The 22,972-nt window shown below is 39.1% G+C and overlaps 1 protein-coding gene across 6 annotated transcripts in view; it reads left to right on the top strand.

Annotated features, from left to right (window-relative positions):
• LOC122126267 (probable ATP-dependent RNA helicase DDX60) overlaps window positions 1–22,972 on the top strand; it is a 72,403-nt gene that overhangs the window by 45,300 nt on the left and 4,131 nt on the right. For all 6 annotated transcript variants that reach the window (XM_042700982.1, XM_042700996.1, XM_042700974.1 and 3 more), the window contains 8 exons: window positions 802–954; window positions 3,688–3,792; window positions 5,005–5,205; window positions 14,217–14,321; window positions 14,663–14,804; window positions 16,939–17,060; window positions 20,079–20,226; window positions 21,455–21,597. In XM_042700982.1, coding sequence (XP_042556916.1) covers window positions 802–954; window positions 3,688–3,792; window positions 5,005–5,205; window positions 14,217–14,321; window positions 14,663–14,804; window positions 16,939–17,060; window positions 20,079–20,226; window positions 21,455–21,597 — 1,119 coding nt within the window. The remainder of the gene's footprint in view (window positions 1–801; window positions 955–3,687; window positions 3,793–5,004; window positions 5,206–14,216; window positions 14,322–14,662; window positions 14,805–16,938; window positions 17,061–20,078; window positions 20,227–21,454; window positions 21,598–22,972) is intronic.

Consider the following 22,972-nt stretch of genomic DNA (forward strand, 5'->3'; position numbering starts at 1 on the left):
GGTTTATTGGAGATAGGAGTCTCACGGTTTCTCCTGCCTGGGCTGGCTTTGAACCGCGATCCTCAGATCTCAGCCTCCTGAGTAGCTAGGATTACAGGCGTGAGCCACCAGCGCCTGGCTTGAGTACATTTCTTATCAAGCATTGTTGCCTCCTCCTTTGTTTCCCCTTCCCATCCCTTCCCATCTCCCACCCCCCTCACCCAGCCCTCATCCCCCCTCCTCCCGCCAAAGTTGTAAAGTTCGTTTTTCAACATAATGACTTGTACATCTCATTATTGCAATGGGTCCACCTGTATCCCTATTTAAACGATTTGTTTTTTCCCTTCCCCTCCACAAATTATATCAACATCAAATAAAGTGAAAACAGGTGTTATACCGTGGGGGAGGGACATCCAAAGCAACAAAGAAATCATCTTATAAATATGTTAGAAACAATAGCAAGAAAGAAAAACCATTTCAATCCTTATCTTGGGGTTCATTTTGCCTAATATCAACTTAGAAAATATTTCTTGTACTTAACTGTTGTTACCTTAAATTCCTCTCCTGTTTAAGTAGAGTTCAGTTCTAACCACGGCCTCATTTAGCCAAATTCTGGAGTTGGCATTGTTGCCTCCTCCTTTGTTTTCCCTTCCCATCCCTTCCCATCTCCCTCCCCTCCCTGCCCCATATAGGTGGACCCATTGCAACAATGGGATGTACAAGACCGTTATGTCGAAATATGAACTTTAAATAATTTTCATTTAAGTTAAAAATAGGTAAGAAATAATCAAGACACCTTAACCTTCTTGCCTCTTTTTTTAGTATTTGCAGATGGTGTTTAACCGAGTAAAATTTGAAAGAAAAGGTGACCAATTGAAAGCTCTGGCAAGAAGGGGTGTTGGCTACCATTACAGTGCCATGAGTGCCAAAGAAAAACAGTTGGTGGAAATCCTCTTTAGGAAAGGGTTTATTAGGGTAGGTAAATGATTATTTTTTTCACTGCAAATGGAAATTATGATTACATGATGGTGCATGTCCATGAAATAAAAATTGAATTGCCTTTTCTGTTCTGTATTATGTTATAATTTTTATTGCTGTTTGGGTCACAAAAATAATATGACTGTGATGTGATTGCACCTGTCTCATTTAAGTGGGGGAGGGGGATCATTCAGTTTGTCCTTTTTTAATTAAGAAGAAAAAATATTTCTCAAGCAGACTTTTCCAAATGTTTCCAGAGTGAAATATGCCTCCGGTGAATTTGGCCATCACCCCTTGGTATTTTATTTATAATCTTGGTCTACTGTTTATTTGATTTTGAATACAGATGTTTTTTTCACATGCATGGAGGATATTTGTAGTAGAGTTTTGGTCAGATCTGATCCTAATAGAATAACTGAAATGAGATAAGAACACATGCTTGCTTGGCATCGGCCGCTGGTCTCAGCACAGTTTTTGCATATGTCTCTCCTAAGCCCAGTCCCACCTGTCGCTGGTAAATGGACAAGAGAGAGATTAATTGTAACCTTTCAAATGAACCCTGTTTGCACAGTGAATCCATGGGCATCCCTGAGGAAGGTTTAGATAATTTCCCAGTGACCTTGAATCTGAGTGATATTCTAAAACAAAATCAGACTTCTAAAATTTATCCATCTTAAATTGGATATGGCATATATTATAACTATCGGTATGTCTGAAAGAGAGAAAATAGAGGGAAAGAAGGATAGTCTGGTATATCATTCAATATCTTCCTATCACAAAAAAACAATGACATGTTACTCAAAATATCGGACATGACAGTTAAAAGGGAAATTCTGTTTTCTGGAAAAACTCAAAATATACTAACTTTTCTTAGCTTTTCTCTTAACTAATAAAATGTATTTATTTATTTTAAAGGTTCATAATCATAGACACAATTTTCTACATGATTATGAATTGAGGGGAAAATGAGCCACCTGTTTTGATCAGCCTATCCTGTGTCTAAAGCCACAATTACTGATAATTTAATGATTAAGTGACTACATTATTTTGAAGAGCTATTATGAAACATTGATGTCTTTGTTAAAATTACGTGTGTGTGTGTGTGTGTGTGTGTGTGTGTGTGTGTGTGTGTGTGTGTGTGTGTGTGTGTGTGTGTGTGTGTGCTGGTACTGGGGCTTGAACTCAGGGCCTGGGAGCTGTCTCTGAGTTTTTTTGCTCAAGGCTCGCACTCTACCACTTTTCGCCATAGCTCCACTTCTGGCTTTTTTTTTTTTTTTTTTTTTTTTTGCTGATTAATTGGAGATAAGAGTCTCACAGACTTTTCTGACCTGAGCTGGCTTCAAACAGTGAGCCTCAGATCTCAGCCACCTGTATATTTATTTATTTTATTTTTTTTTTTTAATTTAATTTTATTTTATTTGTGAACATACTGTACAGAGGAGTTACAGTTACATGGGCAGGATAATGTGTACATTTCTTACCAAGCATTGCAGCCTCCTCCTTTGTTTATCCTTCACATCCCTTCCCAGCCTCCCCCCTCCCCGCCACCTGTATATTTAGTATTATAGGAATGAGCCACAGGCTCCCAGCTAGAATTATTTTTATAAGAATTATTTATCCTAGTTTTTGTCTAGATGTAGCATTCTCATTTTCTCTGTTTTTTAATTTAACTTTAGAGAAGCATGTAATAGATGATGTGCTGCATTTGAAAGATGCATAGAACTCAATTGCAGAATAGAGAAAATTACTCTATATCTTCGCATATTTACATTAACTAGATCTTATATGACAATATAAAGAGAGAGATAAAACAAGTAGAGATATTTTTTAAAAAATGAATAAGACTTTGGATCATATAAACTTTACTTTGTCTCATTCATTTCCTTGTTAGTTACTGTAGAAATCCAGGAGTAAGATACCTTGTTCTTAGTATTGAGATACATTATTTCTATGGATATAACTTCAAAGAAACTTAGTAGACAAAATGAGCAATGAGTTTGTAAATTTGTATTGCCCTATTATAGAGAAATTTCTTGATTATTTAAAAGTATTTATTGCTGGGCACTGGCAGCTCACACCTATAATCCTAGCTACTCAGGAGGCTGATATCTGAGGGTTCTGGTTCAATGCTAGCCCAGGCAATCAACTCATATCTCTAATAAACTACTCAGAAAAAGCCAGAAGTAGCTCTGTGGCTCAAGTGGTAGAGTGCTAACCTTGAGCAAAAGAGCTCAAGGACAGCATCCTGGCCCCTAGGATCAGCAGAAAAAAAAACTATTCTTTATTATAGTGAGTACAGTGTTCCCTTGTGGATGGTTGGTGGTGAGGATAAAAAGGTGAACGTTGTTAGAGTGGGAAAGAAGCCAAATGAACAAATAATTAATGTTGTTAAGGAAGTTATTAATACTAGGGAAAGATCTTCAGTGGTGGTACAGGAAGATGATTTTAGCTATTGTGGTGAGAAATTCTTCTGTGATGATTACACAGACAATGGAGGGGGCCACACAGAACGTGTTTAGAAGAAATACACTTGGCGCAAAGCATTGTAATGGTCTGGATTTGAGAATGTGCTTGCTGTGTTCATGAAGTAGGAATAGAGGTGTGTCTCAGCTACTTAGCTTTCCTACTGTGGCTTTATTGCAATCCAAAGTACGTTCCACTTAACATAATGAAATGCTTATGCTATATTAAAATGCTATTCCACAAAGTAATTGTCTAATTCTTTTCTAGGTGGTGACAGCAACTGGAACACTTGCTTTAGGAATCAATATGCCTTGCAAGTCTGTAGTTTTTGCTCAGAATTCAGTCTATCTGGATGCTTTAAATTACAGACAGGTATTGAGAGATGCATAAACTTGTTTATTGTATTGATAATGCACATCTATAGCATTCTAAAATACTTGTGAATCATTCATCTGTAAACAGGTTACAATGCATACCTCAGTGGCCTGCTACCAAGCCCACTTTTTTCATGTCTTCTGTTATTTAGTTTTTGCTTTGTGATCTCCATATCAACCATCTGTCTTCATTCAGTCTTGGCCTTGTACTGTTAGAATATTCTCCCTGATTTTCTGTAGTTTGTCTTCATGGGGTTTGCCTGACTAGGAACATTTGGTTAATGTTTCTGCTGTCAGTATCAAAATAAACTGTCATACCCAACACTCAAAATTTTGTCACAGTACCTCCTTCCTTTCTCCTCAAAATAGTCATTATTCACCTCACTGCTTACCAGGCCTTGTTTCTAATGAAAAGAATGTTTTGATAACTCTACCAATTTGTCAGCCCCAGGTTCTTGGAGTTTCTATTTCTTCTCTATTCTATTTAAACTCTCCTCTAATCTTTGGAAGTCTTGGATTTGGGGCACTGGATGATGGAAATACAATGTTAGGGTTTGAATACCAGATCTCCCATTCTGGGATTATGAGTGCATGCCGCTTTCTTCCACTGCGCATGCCCAAAGAGTCCATGTGAATAGGAGATTGTGCATACTTCAGATAATGCTGAGTTCTGTGGTAGACAAACAACAAAGAAGACTTAGCACTTTCTAAACACCTAATAAATGAGAAGTACTATAGCTCTGCGAAGAGTCCCTTCTTTACCTGCCTTTTACAAGGTGCATAATGAAATTTCATCTCCTCATTTTGTACCCAGCCTTTACTTTGTAATTCGTAGTTCAATATGTTAGGGGAGAGAGAAGACCGGAGAGAAAGGGAGCAGAGGGACAGGAGAAGGCAAGGGGAAAAATACTGTAGCAAAACTTAGCTACACGTGAACTTGGAATCAAGGTCTACTCTGTTAATCTCTGCTTTAGATGTCATTGTTCAAATACATGGCATCATTAACGTCATGAAGTACTTAACAATGATAAATGTCCTGCTTTCTTCTCAGTTTCCTAACCTTCGATAGTTGGATACTCAGTTAATGAAGGATTGGATAGAGGCATAATTTACTTGCCCCAAAACAATGTAAATGGCACTGTTTTTATACTAAGATAGGATAGAAAAATGCTTAACGGAATTTTCCATGATGATTCCATTTTGTTTGCAGATGTCTGGCCGTGCTGGAAGACGAGGTCAAGACTTATTGGGAAATGTATATTTCTTTGATATTCCACAGCCCAAAGTAGAAAAACTCATAAAATCCAAAGTTCCTGAGCTGAGGGGACAGTTTCCTTTCAGTATAACACTGATCCTGAGACTCCTGCTGCTGGCTTCCAAGGCAGATGATCAGGAAGACGGCCAGGCTAAGGTACTGTGCTGGGCACTGGGTGTGAGACAGCCATCATCGATGATGTCGCTGCTCTTTTAGAAGTCTGTGCAATAAGGCTTTTCCCTTACCAGCCTTTTCTCACTTTGTAATGTGCTCTAGGGAGGCCTGTGGGAAGGGGAGGGTAATAACGCTTAATTTTATTCCTATTTATCATCAGATACCAAGCTAGTGGCTGCATAGGCATTGCAAACCACCAGGGTTACTGTTCCCATGTGAGACTGAAGACACTTTTTCATTCTAGTTAAGGGTGCTGGCTAAGGATATGGGAAGATGTGGGCTACACACAGTTTTGTAACAAGTAAAAGTATATTTGTCACGAAAAAGTAACCCGAGTTTATTGAAGAATATTTAGGAAATGAAGATTGGAGAAAGAAAAAAGAACTCACACCTAGTTCTATTACTAGTCACAGACAATCATGTTGTTATTTGGATTTTTTTCCAGTTATTTTTTCTATGGTATAAATGCATCTGGGTTTTCTAACTCTGAAATAGTTATGAGAATATGGCTATAACCTTTTGGTGATACTTTATGCTCACCTAGAATTTGGGGTCTAATATCACTAAACTTAAAACCCTCAATTCTGTCCTTGATATTGTTTTTTTTTTTTTTAAGAGATGTGAAAAGGACTTGAATTAGCACATTTTTGGTTTCTAATATATTCATAAATTCTATGTTGAATTTTAAAAATAATCTCACTTGTGAATGAAAATACTTCTATCCAAATATGGTGGTTTTCTAAACCACAGGATGTATGATATATCTTCTGGCAAGTACTGTCCACTTAAATCTTGTTCACATACCTCAGGTCTGAGGCTGAATGAATGGATTTGATCCAATAGCAGCATTTGTGAATCTTCATTTGACATAGCTTTTCTGTACTGAAGACTAGCTTTTACTTCAGTCAGTTTTTCTGACCCGTTGATGCCAGAAGATTACTATAAACTACACAAGAAATCCAATGGGTGATGTTTCCAGATTCTTACTATCCATGGTGTTTATAATTTTGATCGACAATCTCTTTGGATTGAGATAGTCCTAGGAGAGGAGAAATACACTTCTGAACAGGTCTTGAGAGATGATTGGCATGGGCAACAGCTATTGAGGGAAAGACCTGACTTGAGTATGGGTGGTACCATCCAAAAGGCTAAGAAGAATACCCGCCTGAATGGGGGGGATACCAATAAGTAGGCTAGGATCCTCATTCTTGCTCACAGCATTGCTCACTGCTTCTGACCCCTATGTGATGAGTCATCTTTGCTCCACCATACTGTGCCTAGCACAGGGCCCAAGGCAGCGAAGTCAGCTGATCATGGATTGGATTGAGAACATCAGAACTCATGAACCATATAAATCTTTCCTCTTTCAAGTTATTTTTTCTCAGTTCTTTTGTCACAGTGTGGAAAACCCATCTTAGGAAGACTTTAATTAAGGGATATACCCAAAGTACAAACCCAACCACCATGCGTTCCTCATTTCCTTACCTATTCCTCTGCTCTTTCCATCATTTACTCTAAGCTCAATGCACAAGGAAGAAGAGGTGGTAGGAAAGGTGATTTTTGTGTGTGTGTGTGTGTGTGTGTGTGTTAACCCTTCATCAATATTATCTCATAGTAAAAGAGATGAAGAATATAGCCCTTTTCTTGTCCCTCTCTACCTCCAGCAGGTCCCCTGGCCTTATCATAACATCTCCCCTCCCCCCCCCCCCCCCCCGCCCTTGGGGGAAGTTATTAAATTTTCCTTTGATTGAGACTCCATCCATATTTTAATAGGAAGTTAAGAGCTGTGTAAGCTTCAGTGCTTTTGGATGCCGGAAACCAAGAAGTGCACTTAATCCTTTGATTTTAACCAACCTAGTTCCATTAGTACTGCGACAATATTGCAAGATATCGATTGACATACCTTACTTCTTTTTCTTCCAAAACAAACCAAGTTGATAAACTCTTAAACTGGAATGGCTTTTATTAACAGATTGCTTGGTAATATACTTCCTCACAGAATATTCTGTTTTACATGCCCCTGCTTATTTTAAGGAAGAACGTGCATTTTAAGAACACAATTAAGAGGGGGGACCAAGATGGCGACGGGGCAGTAGGGAAACGCCACAGCTCTCTCCAACCAAAAAGAGAGTTCGAGTTCCAACGTTTAATCTCCCCAAGAGACCGACAACAACAAAAAGACAAACACTCAGAGAAAAACCAGAGGTGGAAAATAACAAAAAAAGAAAGAGAGGAAAAGAATTTCAGAACAGAGAAGAGCGAAGACCCCTCCCCCAACCTTTACTGGCCGCGCGGCAGTGCGCCAAGCCGCCGGCCAGCCGGCCCGGCGGGGGCTGCCGGAGCCACAGAGACACAGGGGGCTGCTTGCAGATCACCAGGTACCGGATTGCAGAACAGCGGATCGCCAGGAACAGAGAAACCTAACAGCTGGGAGTCTCCACGAGGATCCCACCCCCACCCATCACTCTCCACCGGAGCGGAGAGGCTCCATCCCGCCAAACCCGCCGGCACCAGCAGCGGGACAAAGGGACCTGTCCGCAGACCACCCGCCCAATCGCGATCGCAGCAACCCGGCGGGGGGCCGCCCAACCCAGCCCGCAACCACCCCAACTGAACTCGGATTGCAACAACAACTGACGACCTACAGGGTGAGTACCCCACAGGGGACAGTGAATCCCTCAAGGGAGACCAGAGCTGGAGGGAATCCCCAGACCCTGACCTAGACTCCCTACCCCAACACCCGGACCACAGGACCCACTAAAACTGGGAACTGTTCGAGAGCTCCACCAGCCGGTGGAGCACACTCTGCTGGCCAGGCCAGAGCAAGAGCGCCCCTGGAAGGGAGCTTAAATGCCCAAGCCAGGAACAGCGCCCCTGGGTCAAGACTACCAACAGTAGAAGAAATTTGAACTGTGTCCTCCAGGCTGCATAACCTAGGTGGTATACACATTAGCACAGGCCTAACGAGCGTGCTCCAGGCTGGGGCCGGAACCAGGCCTGGGGACCGGCACCTGAACAAAGCAAAAAGGGTCAGAAGTGGGGCTTTGACTCAAATGGTAGGGTGCCAGCCTTGAGCTGAAGAGCTGAGGGACAGCACCCAAACCTAGAGTTCAAGCCCACAACCAGCCCAAAACAAACAAACAAAAACACATCAGGAGCCCATAGCAGACTCCAGTATTTGGGAGAGTGCATCCAAAGCATCTGATCTTCCCAAGAGCACCCGCAGGAGCAAACACAAGCAGTCTAGGCTGCTCAACCCTTCCAAAGGCGGGAATTGCTACAGCAGAGAGCTGAGAATCCTAAGTAAGTCAGAATAGCAGCTGGAAATAGGCTCCCAACAGAATCCAGATCAGGCACAGACTCTCTCTACCAATACAGAATCAGCAACCAAGCAAAGACAGACACACCAAAACAAGATTGAAGAGCAGTCTCCTGAACCCCCATGCGAAAATCACAGAGAAATATCACAAGGTTTACCACTACCCAGGACAGCAAGCTCACCTCAAAAGCCAGCAGCCACCCAGGGGAGAGCCCCAGTGGGAGCAAAGCAGGAATGGAAGACAAAAGCTACATCCAAGGGTTGCTGGAGGCAATGACTCAAGAAATAAAGCGAGAAATGGATCAGAAATTGAAAGAGCACAAGGATGAACTATCAAAAGATATACAGGACATCAAACAAAAGTTGGATGCAAAAATAGAAGCTGCACAAACCTCAGTAAGAAGTGAGATAAACGCCAAATTAGAGGTAATGCATACTGATCTCACCTCATTGAGAGGTGAGATCAGTACTCTGAGAACCAACATTGAATCCATAAAGGGATCCATTCCACCATGCAAACCACAATAGAAGCCACGGTCAACAGAGTGAATGAAATGGAAGGTAGAGTGTCAGATACAGAAGACAGAATACACCAACTGGACCAAAAAGTGACAGATACGGAAAAATCACTCAAATTAAACCAAAGGGAAATTCAAGAGCAAGCAGATAATGCTAAAAAATTTAACCTTCACATAATCGGAGTGGACGAAGGTGAGGAATTCCAGAGCAAGGGAATGCAACACCTATTTAACAAGATAGTCAATGAAAATTTTCCCCACCTCAAAAACGACCATCTTAACTACATCACAAAAGCTTATCGAACACCCAACAAGCAAGATCCCAGGAGAAACACTTCTAGGCACATTATAGTAACAATGATGGATCTGAATAATAAGGAAACAATCCTGCATGCAGCAAAAATGAAGAAGGAGCTATACTACAACGGGAAAAAAATTAGAATCACTGCAGATCTCTCCACACAAACAATGAATGCAAGAAAAGCCTGGGAAAGCACCATACGAGCCCTGAGAGCCAATAACTGCCAACCCAGACTGATATACCCGGCAAAGCTAGCATTCACATTCGATGGAGAACTGAAAACTTTTAATAGCAAAGAAAAACTAAATGAATACATAAACATTAAGCCAGCATTACAAAGAATTCTAAGAGGGGGGACACAACCTGAAGAAAGCAACCAGGAACTAGGACCTGCCCCAAACAGGCATTACTCAAAGTCTAACTGAGCAAGCACAGGAGGAAAGGAAAAAAGAAAAACTTAGGAAAACGGAATGGCAGGGACAACAATGCATCTCTCTATACTTTCTCTTAATATAAATGGGCTGAATTCGCCAATTAAAAGAAAACGAACTGAGGACTGGATCAGAAAACAAGACCCATCCATCTGTTGCCTTCAGGAGACCCACCTCTCAGCCAAACATACAAACAAACTCAGAGTGAAGGGGTGGAAAAGGATCTACCAATCAAATGCCCCCAATAAGAAAGCAGGTGTAGCTATCCTGATATCTGACAAAATAAACTTTTCATTAAAATCAGTACAGAAAGACAAGGACGGACACTACATATTAATAAAGGGAACAATCCAAGAGGAGGATATAACCATCATCAACTTATATGCCCCAAATATCGGTGCACCCAGATATGTTAAACAAATGCTCTCAAACTTACAGAATAAGATAGATCCCAATACGATAATACTAGGAGACTTTAACACGCCACTCTCACCAAAGGACAGGTCTACCAACCAGAGGATTGGCAAAGAAGCTACCGAATTAAGTGAGGCCATACTTCAAGCGGAATTAACTGACATCTACCGAGTATTTCACCCTAAAACAACACAGTACACATTCTTCTCAGCAGCTCATGGAACTTTCTCCAAAATAGACCATATCATAGTTCATGCAAGGAACTTAAGCAAATACAAAGGGATCGACATAATCCCCTGTATCCTATCTGACCACAGTGGAATCAAGCTAGCTCTCAATAACAAAGCATACCGCAGAAATTTCTCTAATACATGGAAATTGAACAGCACATTCCTTAACAAGGCCTGGGTAACAGAAGAGATCAGAGAAGAAATAAAGCATTTCCTACAACTCAATGAAAATGAAAACACCTCACAAAGAAACTTGTGGGACACAGCAAAAGCAGTCCTGAGGGGCAAATTTATTGCCCTCAGTGCCCACATCAAGAGAATGGAGACAGACCAAGTAAATAATCTCATGTTGCAACTAAAACAGCTAGAAAAACAAGAAAAAATGGGACCTAAAGCTACTAGACGAAGCCAGATAACCAAATTGAGAGCAGAGATTAACCAATTAGAAAATCAGAAAACCATAACCAAAATAAACCAAACAAAAAGCTGGTTCTTTGAAAAAATAAACAAAATTGATGGCCCGTTGGCAAGATTAATTAAAAAAAGAAGAGAGGAAACCCATATTAATAGGATTAGGGATGCCACGGGAAACATCACAACACGTACCCAAGATATCCAAACAATTCTAACAGACTACTTTCAAAAGGTATACTCTCTAAAGGAAGAAAATCTGGCGGAAATGGATGCATTTTTAGAGAAATACAAGTTACCCAAACTGAGCAAAGAAGAAGTTAACCAATTAAATAAGCCAATATCCTATAATGAGATACAGGAAGCTATCAAAAGTCTTCCAACAAAAAAAAGCCCAGGACCAGATGGATTCACAGCAGAATTCTATAAGACCTTTAAAGAAGAACTAATACCCATACTCCTCAAGCTCTTCAGAGAAACAGAGAAGGAGGGAGCTATCCCAAACTCATTCTACGAAGCCAATATCACACTCATCCCCAAACCAGGCAAAGACCCAACCAAAAAGGAGAATTACAGGCCAATCTCCTTGATGAACACAGATGCAAAGATCCTTAACAAGATTCTAGCTAACAGAATCCAGAAACACATAAAAAAAATAATACACTATGATCAGGTAGGCTTCATCCCAGAGACACAGGGATGGTTTAACATACGTAAGTCAATAAATGTAATCCAGCATATCAACAGAGCCAAGGTCAAGAATCACATGATTATCGCCACAGATGCAGAAAAGGCCTTTGATAAAATTCAACATTCATTCATGCTAAAAGCTCTGGAGAAAATAGGAATAGAAGGAACATTTCTAAAAACAATAAAAGCCAGCCATTTATGACAGACCAATAGCCAATATTATACTTAATGGGGAAAAGCTACAACCAATCCTCCTAAAAACAGGAACAAGGCAAGGATGTCCACTGTCTCCACTCCTCTTCAATATAGTCCTAGAACCCTTAGCCAGGGCAATAAGGCAAGAAAAAGACATTAAAGGGATCCGCATAGGGAAAGAAGAAGTTAAACTATCCCTTTTTGCAGACGACATGATACTATACCTCCACGATCCCAAAAACTCCATCCCCAAACTTTTAGAAATCATAAGTCACTTCGGCAAAATAGCAGGATACAAAATAAACCCACAAAAATCAGTTGCCTTCCTATACACTGATAATGCACAGGAAGAGAGGGAAATAAAGGGAGCAACCCCATTCACAATAACCTCCCAAAAAATAAAATATTTAGGAATTAACCTAACCAAAGATGTAAAAGAACTATTTAATGAGAACTATAAAAAGTTAAAGAAAGAAACTGCAGAAGACACTAGGAAATGGAAAGACCTCCCATGCTCCTGGATAGGCCGACTTAATATAGTAAAGATGGTGATACTTCCAAAACTAATATACAAATTCAATGCAATGCCTATTAAAATCCCAATGACGTACATCACTGAAATACAGAAAACAGTCCAAAAATTTATATGGAACAACAAAAGACCTAGAATAGCCAAAACAATTCTAGGGGATAAAGACAATATGGGAGGGCTATCCATGACGAACTTCAAACTCTACTACAGAGCTATAATCACAAAGACAGCATGGTACTGGCACAAAAACAGACCCGAAGACCAATGGAACAGAATAGAAGATCCAGATATAAATCCACAGGCCTACAGCCAGCTGATATTCGACAAAGGAGCCAAAGACATACAATGGAAGAAACACAGCCTCTTCAACCGCTGGTGCTGGGAAAACTGGGCAGCCACATGCACAAAACTAAAAGTGGACCCCAGCCTATCACCATGCACCAACATCAACTCAAAATGGATTAAAGACCTTAACATTAAACCTGAATCTCTGAAACTACTACAGGACAGAGTAGGAGAGACACTTGAACTAATAGGCACAGGAAGGAATTTCCTGAACAGAGTCCCAGGGTCACAACAAGTTGGAGAGAGACTCGACAAATGGGACTACCTTAAAATAAAAAGCTTCTGCACAGCTAAATCTATCGCAACTAAGCTAGAAAGACAACCAACTAATTGGGAAAAAATATTTACCAGCAATATATCAGACAAGGGGTTAACATCCTGTATATACAGGGAACTCAAGAAACTAATCCCTCCCAAACCTAACAAACCAATTACTAAATGGGCAAGGGAACTAAAGAGGGACTTCTCAAATGAAGAAATAAAAATGGCAAAGAAACACATGAGGAAATGTTCATCATCCCTGGTGGTGAAGGAAATGCAAATAAAGACAACCCTGAGATACCACCTTACCCCAGTCAGAATGTCCCACATCCACAAATCAGCCAACGACAAATGCTGGAGGGGATGTGGAGAAAGAGGAACCCTGTTACACTGCTGGTGGGAATGTACACTTATACAACCACTTTGGAAAGCAGTCTGGAGGGTCCTTAGAAAGCTAAAGATTGACCTCCCTTACGACCCAGTCATACCACTTCTAGGCATCTACCCTGAACAACAGGAACCAATATACAAGGACACGTGCACCTCCGTGTTTATTGCAGCACTGTTCGCAATAGCCAGGATATGGAAACAACCTAGATGCCCCACCACAGATGAATGGATCCAAAAATTGTGGTATCTATACACAATGGAATATTATGCAGCCATTAGAAATGACAAAATAATGGCATTTGCAGGGAAATGGATGGAGCTAGAAGGAATCATGTTGAGCAAGGTAAGCCAAGAACGAAGAGACAAACGGTACATGGTCTCCCTGATAAGTGGATGCTAAATCCAAAAGGTTAGGTGATACGATAAAACTAACAGGACTTAAGAAACAAAGAACTCCCGCTCATCTGGTTGAACCACTACTAAATATCCCCATGCTGCTGATCACAAATATGGTATATAACATGTGAACACTGTTATATATTATAGACTGTGGTAGACAATTTGCTCCAGGGAAGTTAGAATGAACTTGTGACTTTGAAATTATGTAATCATTTAATCACAATCAAAAAAAAAAAAAAAAGAACCTCGGGGAAGGGAGGGAGGGAGGGGATGGTAGGGGGAAAACAATGGAGGGGGGTAACAATGTTCAAGAGGAAGTGTACTCATAACCTCACTCATGTAACTGTAACCCTCTGTATAGTAGCTTTACAATTAAAAAAAATACAACACAATTAAGAAATGTTATAAAATCTAGCTGAGTTGTATATGTACTGCTGATATCTGGGTGATATAATAGATATGTATACTACCTATTGTATATTATCACAAGTGGTTATATATTATACAGACATTTTTAACATGTGTGAATAAATGTGTTCGTGTGTTCTTTCTTCCAGGTGTTGTCAGTGCTAAAGCACTCACTGCTGTCTTTCAAACAACCCAAAATTATGGAGATTTTAAAGCTGTATTTCTTGTTTACCTTGCAATTCCTGGTGAAAGAGGTATAATCATGCCTTGTTCGGTGTGTGTGTGTGTGTGTGTGTGTGTGTGTGTGTGTGTGTGTGTGTGTGTGTGAGAGAGAGAGAGAGAGAGAGAGAGAGAGAGAGATTTTGAGAAATACATTTGCAATTTTCTAGATTTTTTTACTATGCCAAACTAATTGCAAGTCTTTACAGGATTATGTACAATATTATTCATAGTTAATGGGAATACCAAAATTGAGCTAGGTAATAAGTTATCCATCTCATATTGTCATTAAGTACTATTTGAAACAGGAAACTGATGATATTTGTCAATCTTGTGGGGAGCTGAATAAAACTAATAAGTTATTTTTGTTCTTTAGGGCTATATTGATCGAGATGGTAACCCCACAGGGTTTGCTGGACTTGTATCACATTTGCACTATCACGAACCTTCTAATCTTGTTTTTGTCAATTTTCTTGTAAATGGTCTTTTCCATAAGCTTTGTCAGCCAACTAAGAAAGGTGAGCTTGCCATTTTCATATGAATATATATAATAAATGTATATACACATGTACACATATAATAAATGTATACACATAAAAATGTGTATACATACATAATATATACATTTATGTATTCATCAATGCATGTTACTAAAATAGCAATAGAGTTGTAGAGTTGTCACCTAAAAATATAATGCAGTTAGGATATATATATTTTGCAGATCTTCAAATTTAGTGTAAAAATGGTTTAAGAGTAATACAAGTGTTGTGGAGACATGGTTTGTTAACAACTATTTTAAAGTGTGATTGTTTTGAAAGTATCAACTTCAGTAATAGTTTTTCTCCAGGATTGAGAGCATTTGATTAAAATACAATTTTTAGAAAATATTTTTTTCAAATTAATGCTTATCACAGAATATTAGAAAAGGTGAAAAAAATTAAAAATTTTATATTTAAAATCAATTATTCAGATAAATATTATTATTTGTAAATATTTTCTCATAATCATATTCCCTTAGAATATAATTATATATTTTACTTTAAACTACTAGCATTGTATTAGTTGCGTGACCCAGACTGTTTCTCCTAAACATTTTAATTTCTTTTTTCACTTATACCATGTAAATTTACAAATTCCATTTCATGCATTTTAAAAATTAAAATCCCTAGGCATTGATAGTTCATACCTATAATCCTACTTAATCAGGAAACTGGGATCTGAGGATTGCTGTTCAAAGCCAACCCTGGTAGGAAAATCTTTGAGACTATTTTCTCCAATTAAGTACCAAAAAGCTGGAAATGGTGCTATGGCTTGCAGTGGGAGAATGCTAGCCTTGAGTACAAAAGCTCAAGGACCATGCCCAAGCCCTGAGTTCAAGCCCCAGGACACACACACACACACACACACACACACACACACACACACACACACACACACACACACACACACACACACACACACACACACACACACACACACACACACACACACACACACACACACACACACACACACACACACCCCTTAAATCCTTACCTAGGGGGTCTTATATTTATGCTTAAAGTTGATATGTTTTCTAACACTTGATGAATTCAATGCCTTTCACGATATTTATCATGTATTCATAGGAACACTCTAGTTTGCACAAATGGTCTAATCACTATGCTCTAAAAATTCAGTTATATGACACAAGATCATTTGCTGTATGAGAGGAGAATTAATTTCAAGAAATAGAAAGTATAGTTTTGTTTGCTAGTGTATGAGTGGGTGGTTGAGTCTAGTAACTGTTTTGTAGATAGCAATGATTAGCATTATTATTTCACACGTGAACAAAATGGTCCTTCACTACTTTTTTAGTTTTGGTTGTGGGGCTTGAACTCAGGGCCTGAGGACAGTCCTGAGCTTTTCTGCTCAAAGCTAGTAATCTACCACTTTGAGCCACTGATCTACTTCCAGTTTTTGAGTGGCTAACTGAACATAAGAGTCTTGTGGACTTTTCTGCCTGAGTGGGCTTTGAACTGCGATCTTCAGATCTCAGTCTCCTGAGTAGCAAGGATTACAGATGTGAGCCACCAGCTCCTGGAAGTCCTTTACTTTTAATAAAACTATCCAAGATTCAAATACAAGTAGTTAGACACTAGAGACCAAGCTATTAAATATCCATAAGTATGAGTAGAAGAAAGTGTTCCAAGTGGATAATGAGCATGAATAGAAGAAAACATGTAGATAATAAGTATACTTGGAAAGAAGGAAAGACAAGATAGATAAGTCAAAAGCCTTTAATGCGAAACTAAAAGTGTGTGTGTGTGTGTGTGTGTGTGTGTGTGTGTGTGTGTGTGTGTGTGTGTATGTTTGTGTGTATCTGTATTGAACTCATGCCATTGAAATCTGATCATATACTGGGAGAGCGAAAAGTTGGAGAAATAGAGGTGAAGCGATTAGAGAATTCCTGATTGGGATAACTGGGTTCTAAACTGGAGTAAAAATAAATAAATAAAAAGCAGCAAGTTGAAACTATTTGCAAATGTAGCTTTGCTTCAGTTCCCGTGTTTAGTTCAAGCATTTAGTTTCTATGAGATGTAATGCAATATAACTTACACACACAACACTGATACTCCTCACATTTATAAGATGGCACTTTGTTTTATGTAGGCTCTAAACGCTTTTCTGAAGATACTATGCAAAAGTTGGTGTTGGTCCTCGCAAATCTGTTTGGAAGACGGTTTCTTCCAGCAAAGTTACAAGATGCTGACACCAAGTTTTATCAATCAAAGGTAAAGGGTATGATTTTGATAAAATTGATTAATTTAACATAATTAAATAGGTTTGCTAGAACAGTGGTGATAGGATTTTATGGATATAGGCCATTTGTTTTGTAAAATAGCTGGTTCTTTTTGTAATCGCTCAGATATGTAATCTGTAATTCAAAACTCTCTCTCTGTAAAGCTGTCCAAAGTTAAAAACTTTGAGGAAAAATAGAATAGAAGTTTTACTTATATTTTTCACTTGATTGTATTATGTGAAAGCAACAAGAGATGGAAGCTGTAGGGAATTTTTACACACTTAACCCCATCAAGACTCCCCACTGGGGAGTCTACAGTTCCTTATGAGATCTTCACCTTGAGTTGAAAGAGTCTATGTTGTGACCTGAAAGCAGTAGAATAGTCATGTTTGGCTTATAAAGTCCAAAATCATGGAAACTATTTTCCAATTTTATGTGTAACATCTTCTTTGGTCATGACCCTCATACTTCCCCTCCTCCCCCATTATTAAATCAATATCAAATAATACTGCCGAAGTGGCTCACGGGAATCTGAGAACATAGGGAAAGCTGGTTTGTATCGATCACCTCAGTGACACACGAGAAGTTAGTACATGCTGTCTTAACTCTACAATGTTGAGTAAGAACTCTGCAGTCACAGAGTATCCTTAAGGCTCAGAGCAAACAACTTAACTCTTGATCTATCATTTCAATGCTTTTCCTTTTAAAAAATTGTGGGCAGTCCTGTGGCTTGAACTCAAGGCCTAGGGGCTGTCCCTGAGCCTCTTTGTGCTCAAGGCTAGAGCTCTTCCACTGGAGCTACAGTGCTACTTCTGGCTTTTTTGAGTGGTTTATTGGAAATAAGAGTATCAGTGACTTTCCTGCATGGTCTGGCTTTGAACCTCAGATCTCAGCCTCCTGAATAGCTAGGATTACAGGCATGAGCCACTGGTGCCTGGCATCATTTTAATATTTTGCTACTACACGTATATTCTTAAAATATTAATTGTTCCAGTTTGATATTCAAACAAAAGAAAACTTGGCAAGTCTATTTTCTTTTTAAAGTAAAATATATTTATTGTAAAATAAATATAATAAAAAATATTCTTAGTAGAGACCTGCTGCCCACCCTCCCCATCCCCCAAAGATAATGGGAGCTGATGCATTTCCAGGTAATATGTAGTAGATGGTTGTGACTCTTTTTTTTTTTTTTTTTTTGGTCAGTCGTGGGGCTTGAACTCTGGGCCTGGGCACTGTCCCTCAGCTCTTCAGCTCAAGGCTAGCCCTTTACCACTTGAGCCACAGCACCACTTCTGACTTTTTTTGTTTATGTGGTGCTGAGGAATCGAACCCAGGGCCTCATGCATGTGAGGCAAACACTCTACCACTGAGCCACCTTCCCAGCCCATGGTTGTGAATCTTACTGCAACTAAGAGTTGTGAAAGCAATAAGGACCTAGATACAATTTGAATTCTTAGTGACAAGAATGTTTCCAAGGTATTATAGGAACCTCCAATATAGATGTTGGTTTTAGACAATTTGTCAGCTTTGGGCATGGGCCAAATGTTGTATAAATCATATGCAGATGGCCTTTCCAGTGAGATTGAAAATGCTCAATCAAGTTGTTCATGACCATATAGGTTTGAAGTAACAGGCTAGAAATTTGATATAGATAGGAGGTTTTCATCACAGGACATTTACCAAGTAACACGTACTCATGAAAAGTTGTGGTGCTCCATAAAAAGTTTTAAGAGATAGACAAAAACCCTGGAAAATTATAGCATTTATTTTATTTTTTTGCTGGTCCTGGGGCTTGAACTCAGGACTTAAGCACCATCCCTGAGTTTCCTTTTTGCTCAAGGTTAGTACTCTACTACTTGAGCCACAGCTCTACTTCCTACTTTTTGGTGGCTAATTGGATGTTCAGTCCTCAGACCTCAGCCTTCTGAGTTGCTAGAATTTATAGGCATGAGCCACTGGTGCCCAGGGATTATAGCATTTATAAAACAAAAATCTTGTCAGAGAGAAGTATCTGGATCTGCCTTATGCATAAGCTTGTAATTCACTTAAGACATCTTTGAGTTGGAAGTGGGGCTCAAGTAGTAGAGTGCCTGTTCTGTAAGCAGAAAGTCCTGAGTTCAAACTTTTGGATGCTTAGTGGCAAATCCAAAATTTTGAAACCATATATTGGGAAAAAAGGATTGCCAAAAAAACAGGTTAAGAACTTTACAACTTTGGTGTGGGGCGGGGGTGGGGGGGGGGGGGAGGATGGGAAGGGGAAGGAGAAACAAAGGAGGAGGCTACAATGCTTGATAAGAAATGTACTCATTATCTTGCCCATGTAATTGTAACCCCTCTGTACAGTATTTTCACACACACAAAAAAACAGGTTAAGAAGCTAGTTAAAAACCAAGAAAATACAACCTACTATAAATAGAGTGAATGGAATAATAAGATGAAAGTAGACATGCAGATCATTGAAAACAATTGTGTAAGGATGCAGTCAACAGCGCCTGTTAGATCTTTGTAGAGAGTAAAAAATATTTATAACCTCAAGAGTAGCTGAAAATAAAAGTAGAATAAAATTAGGGGCTGGGAGTGGGCCTCAAGTGGTAGAGAGCTTGAGCCACCCCTAGCACAAGTATAAATCCTTGAGTTCAAATCTTAGCACCTTAAAATAAGTTCTCATTTATAACAAAGCCTGACATGCTGGTATATGACTATAATTTTAGCTACATGAGAAGTAAAGAACAGGATGGCTACAATTTGAAGTTAGCTGGTAAAAAGTTAATGAGACTTCCGTTTCAATAAACAAGCCAGGCAGTGGTGAGTGGTGAATGTCTATAATCTAAGCTACTTTGGAGGATTAAGATTGGAGGATCAAGAATGGAGGCTGGCCCTGGTACAAAGCAGAGAATTGTCATAAATGCAAATAGAAACAAAAATAAGCTTTATCTTAATTTTATCACTTGATTTCATCAATTCATAAGAGAGTGGTCTTACAGCTATCAAAAAAACATTTGGCCTCTAGGTGTTTCTTGAAAAGCTCCCCACGGATTTCAAAGCAGCTTTGGAAGACTATAACAGCAAAGTTACACAGGATTTTACTTCTTTTCTACTAATTGTGTCCAGATTGGCTGATATGAAACAGGAATGCGAACTCCCACTGTCAAAAACCCGTAAGTATCTTCTGGCTTCACTGTAGACCAATTTAAGAATGAATAACCTTGCATTTTTATCTCAGGCAGCGATATGGGATGTAGCTTGATGGTGGAGTATTGGCCTGTCAGGCTTGAGAACCTGGGTTCAAGTCCCAGCATTGCCTTTAAAAAAAGAATATATATTTAATATCAAGAGAAGGGGGTTCCTTCTGCTATCCAAAGAAACTGCTTGTTAGGTCAGTGAAGAGTGAGAATAAATCATTATTTATAAACAGCTTTGATGAAAGGTTGGCTTTGATTCAAGTCTGGAGCATAGAGTAAGGATGTCTGGGACATAAAGAGAAATTAGAGACTAATGCTGTAACTTTTCCTTGAGTGTACTGGATTCCTAAGGTTAAGCTCTGGGCCGATTCCCTGAGTCCAAACCCTGGCTTTGCTCTTTAACAGTGAGTTCTTGGGCAAGTGACCCCATTACCATTGCCTGTGTCTCCTCATCAGATATATGATAATGAGCTTTGAATAACGTGAAAATCTTATAACAGTACTTGGCACAATGGGGATTTGCTGTTTTCTTTTTCTTTTTCTATTTTGTCAGTAACAGCTGGAGACCTTCACAGAAAATCAGAAGGGAAAGGGGATTTAGGTAAAGGAAGAGCCTTGAGCAGTACCATCCTGGTTTGCTCTACCTTACCATTCTCTACTGGAACAATGGAAGGACGTATAGTGTGTAGCTTCCTGGGTTCTATTAAAGTAGAAGGAAGTTAGAACAGCAGCAGACAGGAATGGTGTGGAGCACAGGGAATCTCACAAGGGTGGTGAGATGAGAGCTGTAATTATGTACTAGAGTCCAGATTGACTTGTGTATGACTTGGAGCATAAAGAGCATGAATAGCGATATATGTCTTCTCATTGGCTATTTTCAAACTTCTAAGAGTGGCTGACGGGAATGCAATGGCCAAGTCAATTCTATACTTATTGGGGAAAAGCTTCAAGATTCCAATAATCTGCTATAAAACCAGTGCAGAATTGATTTTTTTTTTTTTTTTTTTTTTACCAATTTGACAAGATGTCCTGTTCTAAGCCAAGCTACTACTGGCTTGATGTCATTTAGCTTATTCAGTGTTCCTTGGGAAGTATGGCTGGAAAGTTGAATGGCTTTCTTGTGTAGCATGGTCCCAGAAAAGTAGATCACTGTGACAATTTGGCTGATTTTAAATATGAAGCTCTTCCCATTTACTCTGCTCAGAATTCATCGGCCAAGAATGCGCCGACTCTCCACTGGTGGCTCACTTGATGAACTGCACCCAAGGAAGAGGGGCAGTGTCCCCGTTTGTCTCTCTCTCTGGCAACTTTGATGATGATTTGCTTTATCCTGAAATTCCACACCGTGTAAGTGAAGGATGACTTTTCTGAACAGAACTCTAGAACTTTCCCTCCAGTCTCAGTGATGACTTATTAACCACTGCTTGAACCCTGCCATACAAATGATAAAAGATTACACAGGAGAATGATAATTTTAGAAAACTTTGTTTCTTGTATTATAGATGGAGGATGATAAGCTAAGAAGTTTGTAGTTAGAACCATTGCACAAAGCCATATGAGTTGTTAAGCATTGATTTCCCCTTTCTGTGTGCTATGTCATTAATTTGATTTATAAGACATTGGTACCTACCATTTGCCTTTGCTTCCTCTCTTTATACAAAGTTTTCCCCATGAGGTTTCAGAGGGCCACTGATACAGTAACAATAGAATAGGAAGGCTGCCTCATTGTGATACAAGTGGTATCCCATCAGTCAGAAGATACCTTTGAAGCACAGGTCACGAACTCATTCTTACTCAGAGTTGTTCCTGATGGAGTTCTTGAAAAAGTGGGTAGGTTCCTGTTTCATTTAATTTGAAGCACCTTGCACAGGTGAACATTTAGAATATTGCTTGGCTGTAGCATGTCCTTACTGCAACTTGTAATCAATTCAACTCCATTTGCTTTTAGTATTTTTTTTTTTTTTGTAGCTGAGCACAATACTAAGCATGCATTCGTGCATTTCTTTAAATGGTTTAGAATAAACTGAACACAAAGCACAAAACTAGAATGAACTCCTATGGCTTGAGGTACATAGGCTTCTCCTTTGTTTCACTTCCTGATATCCCTTCTTCCTCTTCCTTAAAGTTTCCCAAACTTTGTTTTTTGTTCTTCTTTTAAAAACTTCTATCACGAAATCACACATTACTTATCCTTGCATTTAAATCTTTCAAAGTGAGGGATATATACTCTTGAAGTGATTTTTCTTAAATTGTGGATTTAATGCTACCTCAAGAAGATTCATCTGTGTTGGGAAATTGATCTGTATTTTATTTTTAACTACTTTATAATATTTTATATTTCATTTGTATCTGCTGCTAATGACTGATCTGTTTCCAAATTCTTCTTTTGCCACGAATGCCTAATGCACATATATAAATTTCTCTGAAGTATAGCTTTTCCTGGGTTAAAAGGATTTTCTGTGTCCTAAGAAAATAAAATACTCAAATGCTCAAGTTTACAGGCTACTACTATTCACTCATTTTAGAAAGTTATCGGTCCAATTTGTATTCTCACTAGATGCATTCTAGATTTTCTAGTGACTCTAGATAATAAAGTTTGCCAAAATGAGTGGACACAGAAAACTTTATTTGCTTTCTTTCTCTTTTGATTGTCCTCTCTTTGATTCTTCTCCTTTTTTAAAATAAAAAATTTTGGTAGCTGAGTTCTAAAAGATCATTAGAC

The sequence above is a fragment of the Dipodomys spectabilis genome, unplaced genomic scaffold (assembly GCF_019054845.1).
Source record: "Dipodomys spectabilis isolate Male_0828 unplaced genomic scaffold, ASM1905484v1 ptg000009l, whole genome shotgun sequence".
Lineage (NCBI taxonomy): Eukaryota > Metazoa > Chordata > Mammalia > Rodentia > Heteromyidae > Dipodomys > Dipodomys spectabilis.